The 19,288-nt window shown below is 41.7% G+C and overlaps 1 protein-coding gene across 2 annotated transcripts in view; it reads left to right on the plus strand.

Annotated features, from left to right (window-relative positions):
- The window catches only part of ush1c (Usher syndrome 1C), a 66,282-nt gene that overhangs the window by 12,160 nt on the left and 34,834 nt on the right, over nt 1-19,288 (plus strand). For both annotated transcript variants that reach the window (XM_007887492.2, XM_042341505.1), the window contains exons 4-15: nt 1,391-1,529; nt 4,831-4,939; nt 5,467-5,491; nt 6,019-6,076; nt 7,430-7,533; nt 7,635-7,719; nt 8,156-8,215; nt 8,830-8,886; nt 10,786-10,928; nt 12,533-12,598; nt 14,120-14,244; nt 15,288-15,352. In XM_007887492.2, coding sequence (XP_007885683.1) covers nt 1,391-1,529; nt 4,831-4,939; nt 5,467-5,491; nt 6,019-6,076; nt 7,430-7,533; nt 7,635-7,719; nt 8,156-8,215; nt 8,830-8,886; nt 10,786-10,928; nt 12,533-12,598; nt 14,120-14,244; nt 15,288-15,352 — 1,036 coding nt within the window. The remainder of the gene's footprint in view (nt 1-1,390; nt 1,530-4,830; nt 4,940-5,466; nt 5,492-6,018; nt 6,077-7,429; nt 7,534-7,634; nt 7,720-8,155; nt 8,216-8,829; nt 8,887-10,785; nt 10,929-12,532; nt 12,599-14,119; nt 14,245-15,287; nt 15,353-19,288) is intronic.

Consider the following 19,288-nt stretch of genomic DNA (forward strand, 5'->3'; position numbering starts at 1 on the left):
TGACAAATGTCAGTCAAAGAGGCAGTTGACCACCCAATGATGCGTCTGACTGATTGCCAGTAGGCTGAGGTTTCAGGAATTCTCTGATTATAAAAGGAGCTTCCTTATGACAGGGTCTTGCTGCATCCCCTTTAAACACGTCAGCTGACAGTGGGATTAGTGAAAGATGGGTTTGTGTACAGGTCACAAGCTGGGGGCTGAGTGGAGCCAGTTTAACTCCTTGAGTTCTTGGTGCCATTTTCAATAGTTACATGAGAATGATTCTATTCATCTCTCGTGCTGCACACCCGATTATTAATTATAATAATAATCCTTGCATTTGATATAGCACCTTTCTTGTCGAGAGGACATTTCTTCGGTTTCAAGACTCTTAAGCGTGCAGTTAGATTTCTGTGTGTATCAGACACTTGGCTGACCAAAAAATGATTCAGTGACGTTCTGGATGTCTGTTGTTATAGCGACAAATGGGGGACTGCACATTGAGTTTGTGTGTAGAACATTGTGACGTATGGGAAGGGAACCTCACACTGCTTTTGCACTTTGGACAATTATAGACAACTTTTAATGCTACTTTAACTTAAATTGGAACTAAATGGCTCAAGGACAGAGGACTTTAAGGTGACTGATCGAGGTGGATGGGGAGAAGGGGATAAGAGCAAGAGCTTGTACCTTCAATGTTAATAAGTCCAGTGTGAGGGATTGGCAAAGGATTGAGGACCACATCTTCAGTAAATCTAACCACAAACAAGCCTCAACAATCACCCGAAGGGGAAGGCGTTTACATTGGAAAATAAATAACAGAACCACAGGCTGACAAAATCCACATAGAGCACTCGTGCAATGTAGACCAATGATGAACCTCATAGGTTCTGAGGACAACCAGAACTAAGAACCATGGGCTATTAGCCCAGCCCATATTATTGCGTGTCAGCCTGGCTCTTTTGGTAGCACTCTCGTCTCTGCGTCAGAAGGCCGTGGGTTCAAGTTCAATGTCGAGATTCACAGTCTAGCTGACATACCACTACAGTGTTGGGGGTGAGCTGCAATGTTGGAGGTGCCGTCCTTTGGATGAGACATTAAAATGAGGTCCCGTCGGCCCTATTCGGGGGAACATTAAAGCTCCTGCGGTACAGTTAGAAAAGAGAAGAGGGTTTATCCTGGTGTTCTGGTCAATAATATCCCAGATAAAATTGGTCATTTACTCCATGACTGTTTGTGGGACATTGGTGTGGGCAAATTGACTGTTTGCTTACTAATACAGCCGCTACATTTCATATTATATTCTGTGCAGGGCCTCAGAATTAGTAGGCATCATGAAAGAGGCTAAATGAAATGCAAGCATCATTTTCATTATAGACGAGTTGAAATGAACTTTTGTTCCCCAACAAAGGAAACTGAAAGAGGTACGTTTGGACCGAACATCCCCCGAGGGACTTGGCCTGAGTGTTCGTGGGGGACTGGAGTTTAACTGTGGCCTGTATATCTCTCAGATAATGAAAGGAGGTCAGGCCGACAATGTGGATCTCCAGGTGAGTTACAGTATTCAGGAAACGTGTAATTTTGTTTCCCTGCATATCTGCTGAATGAAATTTCCTTAAAACTAGTATTTTTTTTACGAATATAAATAATTGAAACGCATTGGGCCATCATTTTTAGGTCATCCCATTAGATTAGACATTCACATGTCTGCCAGTTTAGGTGGACGTTACAGGTCCCGCGATACTGTTTGAAGAGAGAAGGAAGGTTAGATTAATTGGTCCATTGTTTCAAGCCTCTGGTGGGAGCTGATTGTGTGGCCTTTCATAGAATGCCACAGTCACCTACAAAACCAATCACTGCACTGCTTACCAAGCCTGGATTGTTAAGTACCTTGAGACATCCTCCCGATGTGAAAGGCACTGTATAAATGTAAATTTGTTGTTGTAGATGTTATGAAACACAAGGGTTGTCAATATTCCATTAAACTCCTGCTAATTTGACACTGGCTTAACTTGTCACTACCACTTAAGTCATCATACTGTCAATATCCCAGCCACATCTATATATTCATACATATGCCTAACTTGCCACTCCTGATAACTTGTCACTGAACCCTTTTCCCTCAGAATGTCAAGTTATCAGGAGTTTATTGTATATATTGCAGACGAAAGGACACTATTTCTTCCACTGTAACCTTTTGAAATGAGGTGTCCCTTGAAATCACCCCCTCTCTCCCCTCTCTTCTGTGGTGACATCTCAATTTGGTTAGGACCAATTCCAATGCAAATGCTGAAGGTGACCTTTGAAAATGTTCGGATGATTTCTCCCGTCTCAGGACGGATGCCTGTTTTTGGTTGCCAGAATCCACGGTGAGACGGCAAAGTTGTGAATCTTAAGTTCATTATTGAAGTCGTGCAGAAACTGATTCCATGGAATACACGCTTTAATAGCCATTTCTCATTTCCTCCCTTCTTTAATGTGGTACAGTATTATAATCCTTGCATTTGATGTAGTGCCTTATTACGCTGTTGAGACGTCTCAAAGCGCTTCACAGAATATACTGTAAAGTGGATTGACTATGTATTTTGTGGGCGAAACGCGGCAGCCATTTCCTCACAATTCCCACAAATTGAGTGATCACATTGCACTGCAAGTCTCCTCAGGCACCAGAACTGACGTCAGTGTACAGTATATCGGAAACATCAATTGCTGTGAATTGTGATCCAATCCAGCTCCAATAACAGATTCAAGGTTCTTCCATCATTATGCCAACAGGTGGCACTAAAACATTACTCTGGCTCCATAATGACCTCCCACGGACTGTACCTATAGAAAGAAGCAAGGGTAGGGGAACAATAGTTTGTTGTGCTGGAGAAAAAGGAATAACCAAATGCGTTTCTTAAAAGGTTATGAAGAGAGGAACTGCAAAATAGTGCATCAGCCTGTCTCAGTTTGATCATCACTCCTCGCCTCTGAGTCAAGGACTCTTAGCCTTACGTTGACTTTGGAACCATAAGCTACACTCAAATGGAGCGCTGGGGGTACACTGCATTGTCAAGAGATCTCATCCTTCAGATGAGATGTTAAACTAAGGTCCCGTCTGCATATTCAGGTGGACGTTAGATCCCATGGCACTATCCAAAAAGAGAAGGGAGTTTCTCTTTGTGTCCTGGCCATGAATTTCCCCAAATAAAATTAGCCATTTGTTTCATGGCTATTTGAGGTCATTTCCGTGTGCAAATTGGGCTGGTGCGTTCACCTACAAAATAATCACTACACTTTACAGTAAATCTTGCATAGCGCTTTGGGACGTCTTCCTGACATGAAAGGTGCTGTTTCAAATGCAAGGATTATTTTATTACTAACAGTTTTCGAGTTCAAAGTGAGAATGTTTTCAAACCTGAAGCAAGGGAAAGTCAATTGTCTACATTGCGGTCAAAGAAAGTGTCCAGAATTTGGGAAATTCTTACACAAAGCCTTAACTTTGAAGTCATTGTTCTGTGTTTTCTCAGAAGAAACATGCAGAAAAATAGCTCCAAAGTTAAAATTGAATTCAACCACGTGGATTAAAGCTGCATCTTAGCTTCACTCCACTTGTACAGCCTATGGTGTGTGTGAAGTGGGAGCGCCTAGAGGAGGTGCAAAGAATATTCTCAGCATCAATAACCTTCAGCTGGCTTCACAAAACAGCCTCTGAGGAGAAAAGTGCAAGTTGTATTGATTTTAAAGAAAGCGTTTTATTTTCTCTTTAATATACTGTTGCTACTACACAGACCACACACACACACAGGGAGGTCAAACTTTGCACTAAAATAACAAATACTACTACCAAGCTGACCTTTTTGAAATGAGTAGATACATGGAATGGGTTATTACTGACTGGTTACAACCCACTGGCTTTCTCTGTAATCACACACTGCAAACAGTATCCACCTCTACTGCGTGACCAGCTGCTCATTCCTCTGTAATTCTTAAAACACAATGCCGCCCCCGTGTGTGACCTGTTAATGAACACACGCTGCTTCGAAAGGACAAACTGAATACAACTCGTCGATTTCAATTGAATTACGGCGAAGGAGGCCCTTTGTAATATGCTTGGCATTCACTCGGGGAAGGGCAAACAAAGACACCCATTGCTAAAGTTCTTATTGCAATGTGGATCTGTAGCGGAGCGCTTCGGAATGGGATTGGACCATCGGTCTTTCTACGGTTTCTTTTTACTGACACCAAATGTCACCCTTCCCCAGATGTTCAACCTGAAGGGCTCAATATCCCCCTGTGGGGTTCTGATTGAGTGCTGTTTGGTCACAGGCTGATTGCCTCTGGTACTCGCCTGAAAGCAGAGAAGCTAATGCCTGGTATCCAGTGTCTTTTATTTCCTTGCATCTGCAAAACTAGCTTAAAACAAATTCATAGTAAATAACAGTCCTTGCATTTGATACAGGATTTACTGTAAAATGTAACGACTGTGTTTTCCAAGTGAATGCAGCAGCCAGTTTGCAAACAGCAACGTCCCCATGAAATAAATCTGTGTATGTGTGTGGGTGGGCAGGGGAGGTGTTGGTCAGGACGTTGTGAAAAGTTCCTTCTCATTTCAGTAGTACTGTGAGATCTCTAATAGCCACCCAAACAGACAGTCAGGACCTTGATTTTAATACTTCATCTAAAAGACACTCCACTGAGAAGTGCTTTGCGCCATCCTCCCATTCAGCCCCTCGAGCCTGTTCTGCCATTCTAGTCGATCATGGATGTGAATTCGATGTGAACGCCGCTAATCTAAATGTAAGGAATAATTATTGATTGCATTCTGACTTTGTGCTAAATGAAAATCCATTTTCAATGCGTTTTCAGGTTGGGGATGAGATTGTCCGAATTAATGGCTATTCAATCCTGTCCTGTACCCACGAGGAGGTGATTAACCTTATCCGCACTAAGAAGACCGTCTCTCTGAAAGTCAGACGTAAGTGCCAAAGTGTGGCGTTCATTGTCCCAATGATTCACTGCGGAGGAGAGACTCTGTTCTGTGTGTCTGAGAACCCTGTATCTGTGTTTGCAAAATCTGATGGAAGTGTTGATAATAAGGAACAGATTCAAATTATGGGTTAAAAAATAAGATAGGTTTTCAGTTGAAGTCATGAGGACTTTGTGCTGGAGTGTTGTCTTCAGCAGGGTGTGCTTGGCAAAGGAATGTCGGAATCAAGTCAACCCTCTGTGATGGTCTTGGAATCCAGTTCCTGAGCCAGGTGGGTCCATAGTACGCCAGTTTATTGTGTCTGATTGACAAGCCAGCCTGAGAAATAAAAAATAAACCATTAGAGGAGAAGGTAAAAGTGATGGAAAGTAAGATCAACAAGAGTGGACATCTCAGATAGCAGTGCAAAAGACCCACATATCTCCCTTCTGTGCTGGATATTTCTGTTATGTATCATTTAGAGTGCTTGACACTGGTGACTGTTTAAGAAGCATTAACCGTACTCTCTTTTACAGATGTTGGAATGATTCCTGTCAAAAGGTAAGAGACTGTTGTTGCTTGACTAATTTATAGCCCGGGAAGCATTCAAATGAATCAAATTATACAGTCACTTTATAGTCAGAGATCCCAGCACTAACAATGTAAACCTACCCAAGGAATATTCAGCTGAGCCTGGACAGTAACAATAATAGATTTGAAGGGATAGACATGGGACGTATCGGAGTAAAGTGTTTAATATTGGGGTATTAAGAGGGATGATGACAGGACATTGGGATTAAAAGATCCTCTAAAACCTAATAAATTGGTGGAACAGCTTTGAGGGGCTGAATGGCCTCCTCCTGTTCCTGTTTTCCAATGTTTCTAATTAATACGAGGAATGAGTTCTGAAATGCCGTAATCTTTGCCCCATTTTTCCATTTGTTCCACCAATTTATTCCCAATTTATTAGGTCTTGTCAGATATTTTAATCCCAATGTCCTGCCCTTTCATCGGCAGTGGGGGGTTGGGGAAGAAAGGTTGGCGGAATTGGATGTGAAATCAAACTTTCAATTATGGTCTCTCTTTAGTTCTCCTGAAGAATCTCTGAAATGGCAATTTGTGGACCAGTTTGTTTCAGATAGTGGGGTAAGACCTATATTTTTGTTACCTTTTATTCAGCCCCTTTTTCATTCATTTGTGGATCTATTCTTACATTCTTCCTGTTCATTTATTGATTTTTTTTCTTCCCTTTCCCACTTTGGCGCAGTGGCTGTTCATAATTATTGGAAATGCCGGGAGCTGCAAAATCTCTTTTTGCTTTGAAATTTGTCTGTTCAAAGTAGCTTTGAATTTGATGTGTTGAAGTAGCAGAAACATGGCTGAGTCATCAGGAGTGAGTGGTGCCAGTGGCACTTTCAATGGGGAAGAGAAGGATACTCCATCCTGGCTGTCAGCCTGGCTCAGTTAGTAGCGCTTTCGCCTCAGAGTTAAAAGGTTGTGGGTTCAAGCCCCACATCGGGACTTTGAACTCACAGTCGATGCGAACACTCCAATGCAATGCTAGGTGGGTGCTGTATTGTAGGAGGTGCGGTCCTTTGGTAAGATGTTAAACTTGGTCCCGTCTGCCTGATCAGGTGGAGGTCAAAGATCCCATGGCACTATTTGAAAAGAGAATTTCTCCGAATATCCAATAAACTCCAGATAAAATTGATCAATCACTTCATATTTATTTGTCCATCATTGGTGTGTGCAAATTGGCTGCTGTGTTTGCCTATAAAATAGACTTACAATAAACAGTCACTACACTTCCAGTAAGTCCTGTGAAGTTCTTTGAGACGTCCTCCTGACATGAAGGCCAAATGTAAGGATTATAATCACTGCATAAGAGATGTTGTCAAAGATACAATGGTGACAGCACAGTTTCCAGAGTGAGAACCCCTTTTCTGGAGAGTAATTATTCATTATTAAACAAGATATTTACTCCACTGAACTGTGACCTTCATTATAAATTAATGAACAGAGACTCAAGGAACTGGTTCTATTTTCACTGAAACAGAGAAAGTTACGGGAAGATAGAGGTCGTCAAAATAATGGGAGGTTTTGATAGTTGACAGGGAGAAACTGTTTTGATGAGTCAGTGACTACAAGGCATCAATTTAAAATAATAATAATAATCCTATAATGATCTTTGCATTGATATACGTCAAGAGGAAATATCAAAGTGTTTCATGTGATTTAGTGTAAAGATAAATAGCAAAGGAGAGGATATATGATTTCACAAAATATATAAAGGAAGAAGCCATTATGTATATGTGACCACAGACAGTCAGTGTCAAAGTTACAATTTTTCTGAGTTAATAATAATAATAATCCTTGCATTTGATATATCGCTTTTTACATCTTCTAGACATCTCAAAGTGCTTCACAGAATAGACTGTAAAGTGAATTGACTGTATATATGGTTCTCATGTTTTGATGATCCTTCTCATTTTTCTACAGGACGGGAAAAGCAGTGTAGCCGGACTGACCTCTTTAGGAGGCAGGGAAATCAAGGAGAAGAAGGTCTTTGTCAGTTTGATTGGTACCAAGGGCATGGGCTGCAGGTGAGTCTCCCATCTTCTGGCTCATGTGGGGGTCCATGTTTATAGAGGCAACCTATGGCCTTGTGTGGCTCACACTGTGCTCTCCTGTCTTTCTGTTACAGCATCTCCAGTGGCCCCATCCAGAAACCAGGCATCTTCATAAGCAACGTCAAACCAGGGTCTTTGTCTGCAGAGGTCGGCTTGGAGGTGAGCGAGCCAAATAGAGAGGGGGGCGCTAGTAGAAGAGCGGGATGGGCAGAGGAGCAGGATAGGCAGGGAAGTGGAGCCAGCAAGAGAGCGGGGCTAACACAGGCAAGTGGTTCATTGCCAAAAGTGGCTATTGAGGCTGGATCAATAGAATCATAGAATCAAAACAGCATTGGCTAAACACCTGAAATTATTTTTTTTAAGGATGTAACAAAGGTTACTCGCAAAGGTTATGAATAATAATAGTGTACACCTAGACTTTTTCATGGGAACGTATGGACTGAGGGTTAGTGGGTGGAGTGATGAATGTATACCTGGCTAGGCTCATCCTGCACATCATTTAATTAAAAATAGAATACGTTCTGAGGATGGTTTTGTATTTTTTTGGCTGTAGATTACTGAGTTCCTTTTGTTTATGATTCTGTTTTATCTGCAGATTGGAGATCAAATTGTAGAAGTGAATGGAATGGATTTTGGAAATATGGATCACAAGGAGGTACGAGCAGTCTCACTTTGTGTGCTGATAAATGATTCTAGCTATCATAGAATATTACAGCACAGCATATTATAACTCATCTTTCCAAAGCAATGACTTTTACAGGGACCCATAGGAAACCCAAAATTCCATCTGTCTCAGCCTGTTCTGTCTTACCATTCAATTTGTTGAACATTCTTCCATTCAGTCTGATTTTGGAAGTGGATTTCTTTTGAAGAACAGGGGATTGGGTTCCAAATTAAGAATTGGATTTAAGAATTATCCACAGTTCTGCACAATCTTAAATTTTAATGACAGAAGTGACCTCACACGCTAAGAGTAGATAGAATTTCAGGGCTTTTATGCCTTGCAATGGCCAGGCTCAACTGACTGTTGCGCAATTCTGCAGAGTGTGCAGGGTGTCCATAAAGTCCTCTTACCCCTGTTACAAAATAGCTATTATTAGACTACGGAGGAGCTGAAACAAGCTGTCAGAGATGCATTTTACCTCATCACTCCATCCATATTACACAAGATGTCACACCAAACAAGGCAACGGATCATTATCTACCATCCTTGGGCTTTCTAATAGAACTAGTTTTAAAAGTCTCCTGTAACTTTTTCCTCCCAAACAGGCTGTCCGAGTGCTGAAGAGCAGCCGGACTCTGACGATTATTGTGCTCACTGGCGCTGTAAGTATTTTGCTCGTAGAAAACAAGGGATTGGGGGTGAAGATTGTGACGTGAAGAGAACAACGCCACATATTAATATCTAATTAGTAAATGTTTTCAGGGTGAAATATTTCACTGTGGTCTATAACAATTAAGTACCAATATGACTGTGTTTTGTCTGTGTCTTATTGTCTGACATGTGGAAACCCATCACTTTGCTTAAGAATCTCAAACCAACATACTGAGAGTTCTACTTATCTGTGGAAATTTCCCTGAGTCTAATATGGAGTGTCGCTCTCCTCCTCCTTCTCCCCACCCCTGGGGATGTATCCTGCTTACCTAATTCAAGAACATTGAAGGGACAGTTTAGAGTTTAACCAGCTAAAACACAACCCAGCTTGCAAACCCAGGCAAGCTACTTGGCCAGCTAAGACTACGGATCTAATTAGAGCTTGGGCCTGCAGGGTTAGCAGGAGCCGAGTGGGAAGCATCCAGCCCCCAGTGACTAGCTCTTGATAGAAACAAGCTCAACAGCATCATTGAGTTGATTCAGAACACCTCCAAAGTTAGTGTGTTTCTATCACACCAAATAACACTAACTTCTATCACAGGTCCTGTGCTGTCCCTGAGACAAGGAGTTGAATGTATAATTGAAAGTGATCAATCACTGACTTGCGGAATGCAAGTTCAGTTATTTTCTAAAGTGAGCAGGCAAGCAAATCGGCCCTTGGTTCCACTTGTGTGAACAAGGAGAAAGAAGCAATTCTTTACTATTGGGATCCTATAATTTTACTGAAGAGCTAAAGTCACGACACATTATTTTTAAAAATAGTCCTCAGTCGCTTAACCTTTTTGAGGTATTTATATTTAGACGTCTGGCAGTGTTCCGTGGGATTTTTATCATTTAGAAAGGAAGAGGTCAACACGTGAGCAGTTTTTTTTTACAAAAAAGCAAGTTATGGGACGTGGGGAGAGCTGGAAAGTTGGATTAATAACTGAAAGTCTTATGTAGGTTAGCAATGGTGCCCTCTCCTGGTGGTTTCTTTCTGTACTGAAATTGTCTACCATTCCATCTACAGAGAAGTGGATAGAGGATGAGCAGTGAAAATGTAAATTCAAATTCTTGTCGTTTAAAGGTCGCATAAAACCGTGATTTATCTTTGCTGAGTTTCACAGCTCATTATAATAAGGGAGATTTATTCATTTTAACACTATTCCTGCAAAAGAATAATTAGTGAGCTACAGATTGATATTACTGTTATGTCTCCCTTTTATCATTCATTATATATTTCATAGAGTTATACTGTACTTTCATCCTGAATGATCGGAAGTACATTTGGTTACACTTGAGGAAATGAAGCACTGGTGTAGAACCATAGAAATCAGTTCACAGTTGTGGCCATGTGTGTCAGCCTGGCTCAATTGGGAGCACTCTTGCTTCCTAGTAAGAAGGTTATGGGTTCCAGCCCCATGTCGGGACTTGGAACTCATATAGTCTAGGTTGACACTCCCAACGTTTCGGTTTGATGAGGAATCATATCATACATAACGATTGTATAAATTAGAATGTAATAATTCTTGCATTTGACCTCATCACATCATCGAGGCATCTCAATGTGCTTCACAAGATTTACTGTAAAGTGTAGCAGACTGTGCATTTGTAGCTGAACAGGCAGCCAATTTGCATGTAGTATGGATCCCATAAAGAGCCATGGAATGAATGAACAATTTTATCTGGGGGGATTGTTGGCCAGGACAATATGGAGTATTGGACAATATGGACAATAAGGTGAGAGAAACTCCCTTCTCTTTTTGGATCATGCCCCGAGATCTTTAATGTCCATTGAACGGGCAGACGGAAATGTAATGGTTTGTGTGTTGCCGGTACCTTCGTGGCTCAGTTTGCGCTGCTCCTTTCAGGGGAAAGAGTTGTTCCAGACAGAAGACGAGCGTCGTGCTGAGCGGTACCGTCAGGAGCAGGAAAGACAGGAACTCATGCATCAGAAAAAGTTAGCGATGGAGACCAACAAGATATTGAAAGAACAACAGGAGAAGGAGCGAATGTAAGTTGTCGCCTTTAAACTTGATACTGTAGATGTTATTATTATTATGTCTCAATTATACAATTAGCTTTTAAGGGTTCAAAATAAATTTACCCTATTCATTGAAACTTCATGGTGAAACACTGGCTTGAGGTCACTCTGCATGAGAGCTGCCACCTGAGCCATTGGTCTACTGTGAGGGCAGAGAGGCACTGTTTGCAAGCCTGACACCAAGATATAGGGGGGGTGGGGAGGGGGCTAACCCAGGCCCTCAAGGCAGTGCAGAGCAATGAGGATGACCCTAGTGTTACAGGGATGAGCTATGAGCAACGATTAGACAAGCTAAGGCGCTTCAGTCTTGAACAGAGAAATTGTAGGACACATTGCAATGCAGAAGTTGAGGTGCACTCCACTGTTAGAGTTGCTGTCCTTTGAATGAGCATTGATATGATGCCCTGTCTACCTATTCAGGCAGATGTTAAAGATCCTATGGCACTATTTGAAAATAGAACTGTTTCTCTCCTTACTTTCAATCTCCAGATAAATTTGATCATTCACTTCACGGCTGTTTGTCGGAAATTGCTGTGTACAAATTGACTCTTGCATTCGTTTACAAAATACAGTCACTACACTTGAACATAATTCCGAATTGAGGTGACGTTATAGACTCTGTATCAAAGGCAAGGATTATTACACTGATGCGAACATTATTAAACCTCTGCTTTTTTCGCAAGCTTTTAGTAAATTACCTTTAGCGTAACATGAAATTCCTACAATAGTCTTGTTGAAGTGTAATGCTGATGCTGTTGAGTTCATAAGGACTTGTGAATGGTTTTGGAGAATAAATGATGAAGTATTGTTCCCATTGTGATCAATTAGTAATGAGAGTACAAGTTCAGGTTTATTATAGCAAATTTAAAGGGTGGTTAAAATGGCTGAAGAGACTTATGAGAATGTAGAATGCTTTGCCATGAGTGGCTGTTGAAATTGAGAGCATAAGAACACCTTAAACAGAAAGGGTTAAAGCACTCTGTTCAGCCTTTGGGATGTACCTCTCTCTAAGCAGGAATATCTCCTTAGTGGCCCACTTGTTAAAAGGCTGAAAGGATCTCGCCCAACCTCTCAGTTGAATTCAGATTATGTCCTAGGGAAATAAGACGACAAAACTAAATAGAACCATGAGTTTAATAAATAACAATGATTGATATAGCTCCTTATCACACATTGTCACATTATCACAATATGTCAAATTACAGGATTTGCTGTAAAATGTAGTGAATGCATTTGTGATCTTTGCCTTTGCTATAGTGCCTTTAATGCCAAAGCATCTCAGTTTTACAGGTATTTCTGTAAAGTATGGTCAGTGTGTATTTGTAGGCGAACGTGACAACCAATTTGCACAGAGCAATGTCCCGCAAACAGTCATGAAGTGAGTGACCAATTTTTCCTAGAGAGACAATTTTGAAGGTAAATGTCCTCACTACAAGGTGAGTCTAAGGAAATGACATTTGGAAGCTGAGTACTGAAGGAAACCCAACTCTCAATCAAAAGTAACTGCCAGATGGAGAGACAGAGAGAAAGGGAATGGAACTATTATTAAACCACTGTTTTGTTTTTGTGTTCAGGAGGAAGTTAGAGATTTCACAAAAGACGAATGAAGAACAAGAGAGATTTCACCAGGAAATGGAACAGTAAGTCTCCCACCTTCCTCCAAAGAATCAGTTGTGTTCTTTTCCTTAATAATGATTTACAGCGTGATGATTAGTTTGAGAGATGGGAATCTCATGTATTGAAGAGCCCAGCGGCACATGTACAGTTTCACTGTGCAGCTCTGAGGCTGATTGAGTCCGGCAGATTTTGAGCCTTGGACACCAGAGAACGCAATAGCCAGGCTTTACCAGTTCGGTTTCTGTTTGATACCCATGTCAACAGGTTTTATTTGCAATGGATTCAAACATTCCTGATAATTGGAGGTTCCATCCTTCGGATGAATCATTAAACCGATGTTCCGTCTGCCTTTTCAGGTGGGCATTAAAAATCCCATAGCATTATTGAAAAAGAGAAGGTAGTTTCTCCCGGTGTCCTGGCTAACAATCCCCCAGAAAACAGTCAGTCAATAATTTCATGGCTGTTTGTGAAACATTGCTATGTACAAATTTGTTGATGCATTTGCCTACAAAACACACAGTCATGATATATTACAGTTTTCCTGAAGTGCTTTGAAAGGTCTTTCCCAATGTATCAAATGGAAGGATTTTTAATTGATTATTATTACCTTGGTATCAGTGCAAGAAGGTAAACAGCTTTGTCTTTAGACAAGTGACAGCATTGTGACTAGGTTTATAAGTGCAGATACTGACCCTGTCGATGTATATTATTAATTGCTGCCTTCTTCCTGAAGATGATAATTGAAGAGCAAGCAGAGCAATTACTCCAAATCCTGTTTTACAACCAACTAAATCAGTAACATACTGAGTAACAAATGTCCTGACAGGAATAAGTGAAAACTGTACAGTTGAGAGAGCAGCTCCAGTCAGCACTGCCTCTCTTCTGAGCAGCAAAATGAATAAAGCATCCTTCACTTGACTGGCTTCAGAACTGTTTTGAAGTGTCAATGTCTTAGCTTTTGAAGCAGTTGGCAAGGAGGCAATTTACATTCATTAAATGAAACGTGGAACATAGGATTCAAAATTGGATTTGAATAGATTCTCTTAAGTGATCAGTTGTATGGGATTTTTTTTGGACAAAAGTCTAGGCTAACACTCCAATGCAGTGCTGGAGGTGTGCTGCATTGCCAGAGGTGCTGATCTTTGGATGAGATTGTAAACCGAGGTCCTGTTTGTCTGTTCAGGTGGATGCTAAGGATCCCATGGAACTATTCAAAATGAGAAGGGAGTTTCTCCCATTTTTCTGGCCAAAACAACAACAACAACAACAAGATTCCATTTATAAAGCGCCTTTCACGTCAGGAGGACGTCCCAAAAAAAAGAAAAAGTCCCCCAGATAAAATTGGTCACTTTATGATTGTTTGTGGGACATTGCTGTGTACAAAATTAGCTGCCACATTTGCCTACAAAATAGATAGTCAGGAGAGGAAAGATTAGCTCCCACGCATTCAGGTAGATTTATATTCAACAATTACAGAATTACTTAAAATACATCTTCAACCCCTGCTCCTACCAGTTGAGAATAACTCGGTGCATTTTTGGCAGGATTAAAGCGGAGGAGGAGAAATTTAAGAAGGAGTGGGAAGAAGATTGGGGGCAGCAAGACCAGCCCAAGAGTTCATTCGCTGTTATGGCTGATGTTCATCAACCTCCACCATCAAAAAATAGAAGTAAGTCTTTCAGTCCTGTTTGATTGTTTAGTTATAGAAACACTATTCCTTTTGGTCCAAGCTGTACGAGCTGTTCTATAGGAACATTTTAGCATTTTATTCGCACACCAAGCTGGAGTTGCCTGCAGATAAAGAAGGTCTCATTCATGTGTCACCTGGCTCAGTCAGCAGCGCTCTCACCTCTCAGTCAGAAGGTTGTGGGTTTCAAGCTCCATGTTGGGGGCTTTGAGTTCACAGCCTAGGCTAACACTCCAGAGAGTGCCGCATTGTTGGAGGTGCAGTCCTTTGAATGAGATGTTGAACCGAGGTCCTATATGCTTGTTCAGGAGGATTCCAAGTCACTATTTGAAAAGAGAAGGGAATTTCTCCCGGTGTCTTGGTGAACAATCCCCCAGATAAAATCAGTCATTCGTTTACTGGCTGTTTGTTGGATGTTGCTGTGCTCAGATGGCGTTTGCCAGTAATTACTCTACAGTGCTTTCAATGTTGTATGTGCTGTGTGCATTGCAAAGATTGTTCTATGTCTTACTGGCATTTCCTTAATGAGGAATCTGAATCGCGCGAACGGGGACCCTTGTGCACATCAGCCAACGGAAACCCTGTCTCAGCCCCATTCACTTCTGTTGTGGAGTTCTGTAACAACACAAACTCAGCACAGATCAGGAATTGAACTAAGGACATTCCAACCCATGTACAGTTCACCTCATCACTGAGTAAATTTGCTGAGCCCCTAAAGCACACCTTTTCTTTAGATTAATAGCCTTACAAAGAAGTATTGAGTGATGATGGGAACACAAAATAATGGATGTGAAAGAGGAGAATGACTGGTGACTTTGAAAGAACGACTGCAGGAGCCTCGCCTTTAACCCCTTTGTTCCTTCGAGTGAAGATTAAGTATTCGGCTGCTGAGGGTGATACATAACTCTGTTCTTTTGAGACGCTTTCTGCTTAATCAGCGTAAGTGAAGGGTTTCCACACGTGTCCGACACCCACTGAACAAAAGAAACAACAGCTTGTGCTAACATGTACACGTTCTTTCCCAGAACACAAAGCGAAAGCTGACACCCAGCAGGGGATTGGACCTGGCACGGAGCAGGAGGAGCAGCAGGTTTGACAGCCGGTGTCCTGTATTAGAGCTCAAAGGCGCACATGTGTGTGCTTGTGTGTGTGCTTATGCGTGTGGCTGTGTGTGTGACTGTGTGTGCTCGCCATCTGTCAATCAAAAACAAGACTGCCTGTGAAACACAAAGAGAAGCTAAGATACTCAAAGCCACAAGGTCACTTAAGGTCACCAAACATTTACAATATTTCTAGCTCTACTTTTACCTCCGGGCAAAAATACAAAATAACCACAAGAAGATTTAAGTTGCGACATTAAACCAAGGTCCTGTCTACCTGTCCAAGAGGAAGTTAAAACACCCCATGACACTGTTCAAAAAGAGCTTCTCCTGGTATCTTGGCCAACAGTCTTCCTGTTACATAGGTCACTCACTTCAGGGCTGTTTGTGGGACAATGCTGTGCATAAATTGGGCTCCCACCTTTACTGAAAAAGTACACAGTCACTACACTTTACAGTTAATCCTGTGAAGTGCTTTGTGACGTCCTCCAGGAGTGAAAGGTGCTGTGTCAAATACAGAATTATTTTTAATTTGCAGTTTTATAATAATAATCCTTGCATTTGATATAGTTCTTATCATGTTGGAATGACGTTTGAAAGCACTTCACGGGATTTAGGAGTGGCTGTGTATTTTGTGGGTGAACACAGTAGCCAATTTCCACACAGCAATGTCCCACAAACAGCCATGAAGTGAATAACCAATTTTATTTAGGGGATTGTTGGCCAGGACCCCAGGAGAAACTTCCTTCCAATAGAGCCATGGGATCTTTAACATACACTTTAACAGCAGACGGGATCTCGGATTACAATCTCATCCGAAGGATGGGGTGGAAAGGATCGACAGCATGAACTCATCAATGTGATAAGGTGTGATAGTGAGTTGAACTCAGGCTTACTCAAGTTTCATTAGAAACTAAGTAGAAAAAGACAAAATCCTACGCATTTACATAGAAAAGCAACTCCAGGTAAGTTGCAGATATTGGAAGGAGACTGGAAACTGGGAACTTTGTTATTTGTAAATGTTTGCTCAGTGTTGTGCACAAGTGGTGAATAATCTTCATTTCCAGGACTATCTTCTCTGGAGAAGGGATGGTGATTTCAGGATTGACAAGATCTCTTCCTCCAAACCCCATTCCTTGCCAGTATGGTGTGTCTTTAAACTGGCTTCCTTGCTCTTGAGTTGTCCTAACCACATGATTCTCCACTTTATCCCCAGCATTTGGGTGGTTTTACCAATACGAAGGCAAATTCCCCACCATCCGTAAGGTAGCGGGTTTGAGCTTTGTGGTGAATTGCTTTTCTTTCTATCTGTGTGGTTTGCATTTGCCTCTATGTCATTGTCCTCCTGACGTGAAAAGCATTATATAAATGTAAATCGTATTGTAAGACTGAGGACTGCCTGCTTACTGTGGGTGATAAAGATCCCAGGACACTGTTGTAAAAGAGAAGGGAGCTTGTTTTGGCTAATAGCTGGTCATTCAATTCATTTGTGGGGCCTAGTTGTGTGCAAAATGCTGCCGTGCTTGCCTGGAAAAAAACAGTCACTACATTTGATGCGAATGCTTTGAGCTGTTTTAATGTGAAAAGATGCTCTAAAATGCAAGTGCTTTTATTCCTACTGTTTTGTTGGCATGGATTGGACTGAGGTCTGTGCATGGCTTGAGGAATGAGCGCTGTTTTGGTGGAGTTTCTGTTATTTTCCATTGCCTGGGACGGTTTAGTTTGAGGAGAACTTAAAGCTCAGGCTGTGGCCACCCCCACGAAAACCCGTTTCAACCGTTAAACCCCACTAGAAAGGGAAAGAGAGGAAAAAATCCAAGAAGGAGACATTGTTCGACCAGAGGAAGAACAAGAAAGAGCTGGAGTTTGAGCAGAAGCTCGCAAAGGAGAAAGAGGAGATGCTGGAGAAGGAAAAGCAGCTGAAAATCAATCGTCTTGTTCAGGAGGTACATTGACAGCAGGGGCAGAACTCAACATATCTCACACTCTACCCTCCCAATTCTAATTCAGCTTCAGACAAGGTCTAGCTCTTATACCCTGGGAATATTGGGTAATCACGAAATATTCCTTTGCTTATTTGGGATGGGACGTTGGGACACCCTGTGTAGTTACTGATATTTTTAAGGATATCTTTGTTTTTGTGGCATAACATAATGGCTAGAAAAGCTGTTTGATTGCTTGCTCTGGGACAGTAGATGGTAGCGTGTACAGTCTAATAGTCAAGTCCCATTGCTCTGTTGAGTTCTTGTCCATCTTTGATAGCCAAGAGTCTACCAAACGAGATAATGGGTTGAAAGTGAGATGTTTGCAAAAGACAAGTGGTTTTATGCTTTAAGGCCTAAACGTCACACAAGACCTGAAGTAAAGCTGGGGTGAACCACTGAAATACAGATCAGACTTGGTCAATTGGTTTAAATAGCTATAGCGTCTAATAGCTATCTGATTTAGACAAGATTTGAGAGATTCTCTGTCACAGTAAGTGCCCATTCTCACAGGACAATGTACTTTTGATCCTGAGACTTATTTTCATTCAAGGCTGACACTCTGGGTGCAGGACATGCTGTGTTGTCAGAGCCCATGTCTTTCAGATCAGACAAAAAGCCAAATCCCTTCCAGTTTGTCTTGAAGCATACAAGAAAGATTCCAGCCCATCTGTAAAGAGCAGGGACTTTCTCCACAGAAGGGTTTAAATGCTCTGACTAACAATCTACTAGATTAAATGGTCATTCACCTTGTGTCTGTTTGTGTCCCATTGCTGGCACAAGCAGCTGCCGCGTTTGCCTGCAAAAAATGCCCCTACCCTTCAGCGTGGTTAACTAATGAATCTCTGAAATGTTCCGACTTGATGAGAAGCTATAAAACTACAAGTTCTTTTTACTCATTGTAACTCTCAGTCGCACTGTAAAGTTGCTCATCTAAAGTCATTTTATTCAGCTTAAGTCAGAGGGTTATTTTGGTTGGTTTATTTACCGATGGGGAGTCCTTCTTTCTTCATTGGCATCTTAATCTGTTGCTAGATTACACAGCTCCTGCACCATTACACAGCAACAGATATCATCCACAGTGAACACTTCCATTCGATCTGCTATTGCGCGCTTTTTACTGTAATCATTCGTTGGTAAAAGGTACAGTGCACAATGGTATCTTTATCTGGTGAGTGATGCAGCTGTAAAGCATCCAGTAATGTTACTCAGAGTGCTTGATGGACTGCTGCAGGTATCGGAGACGGAGCGAGAGGACCTGGAGGAATCTGAAAAGGTTCAGCACTGGGTGGAGAGGCTGTGCCAGACTCGGTTAGAACAGATATCTTCAGGAGAGAAAGAAAGTCCTGAGGTAACGAGAGTTGTGTAAAGTTACCGGGCAACCTTCAGTCATGTTGCCCCCATTCCCTGAATCTCTCTGCCTCACACCCTCCCTCTCTGCTTCTAACGCCCTTACCCTTTTGATTGCACCCACTATCCCACTCTGCTCTGCCTCCCATTCCATCTCTGTTGAGCACTCTTTGACGTCTAACTATGTGAAAGGCACCGTATAAAGTCCAAGTTGTTATTGTTACTGTCCCTGTGTCAGGAATCTGTGAACTGAGAGTCAGGTGAGAGACAGGCCATTTGAACCAAATAGTCGGTGTTGATGTTTATATTCTACATAAACCCCGGCATATCCTAATCTTTAAATAGCTATAGTGTTAAATAGCTATCTTATGTACCTCCCCATGCTCCTATATTCCCTTCTTTTCACTGAGGAGCTCATTGATGAACAATAGTTTCTTCTCTGTATATTGGTCGGGACTGTGCTTGGGGCAAGCGAGGGATGAGGAGAATTAGAGTTCGCAGTTAATTGTTTGGAGCGGAGTTTCTGGTTGTAATGGTTGCTGTGCAATTAAGTTGGACCTCTTCTCCACTAACAGACCCCGGTGCGTAGGTTTG

Source organism: Callorhinchus milii, unplaced genomic scaffold, assembly GCF_018977255.1.
Source record: "Callorhinchus milii isolate IMCB2004 unplaced genomic scaffold, IMCB_Cmil_1.0 Scaffold17, whole genome shotgun sequence".
Classification (NCBI taxonomy): Eukaryota; Metazoa; Chordata; class Chondrichthyes; order Chimaeriformes; family Callorhinchidae; genus Callorhinchus; species Callorhinchus milii.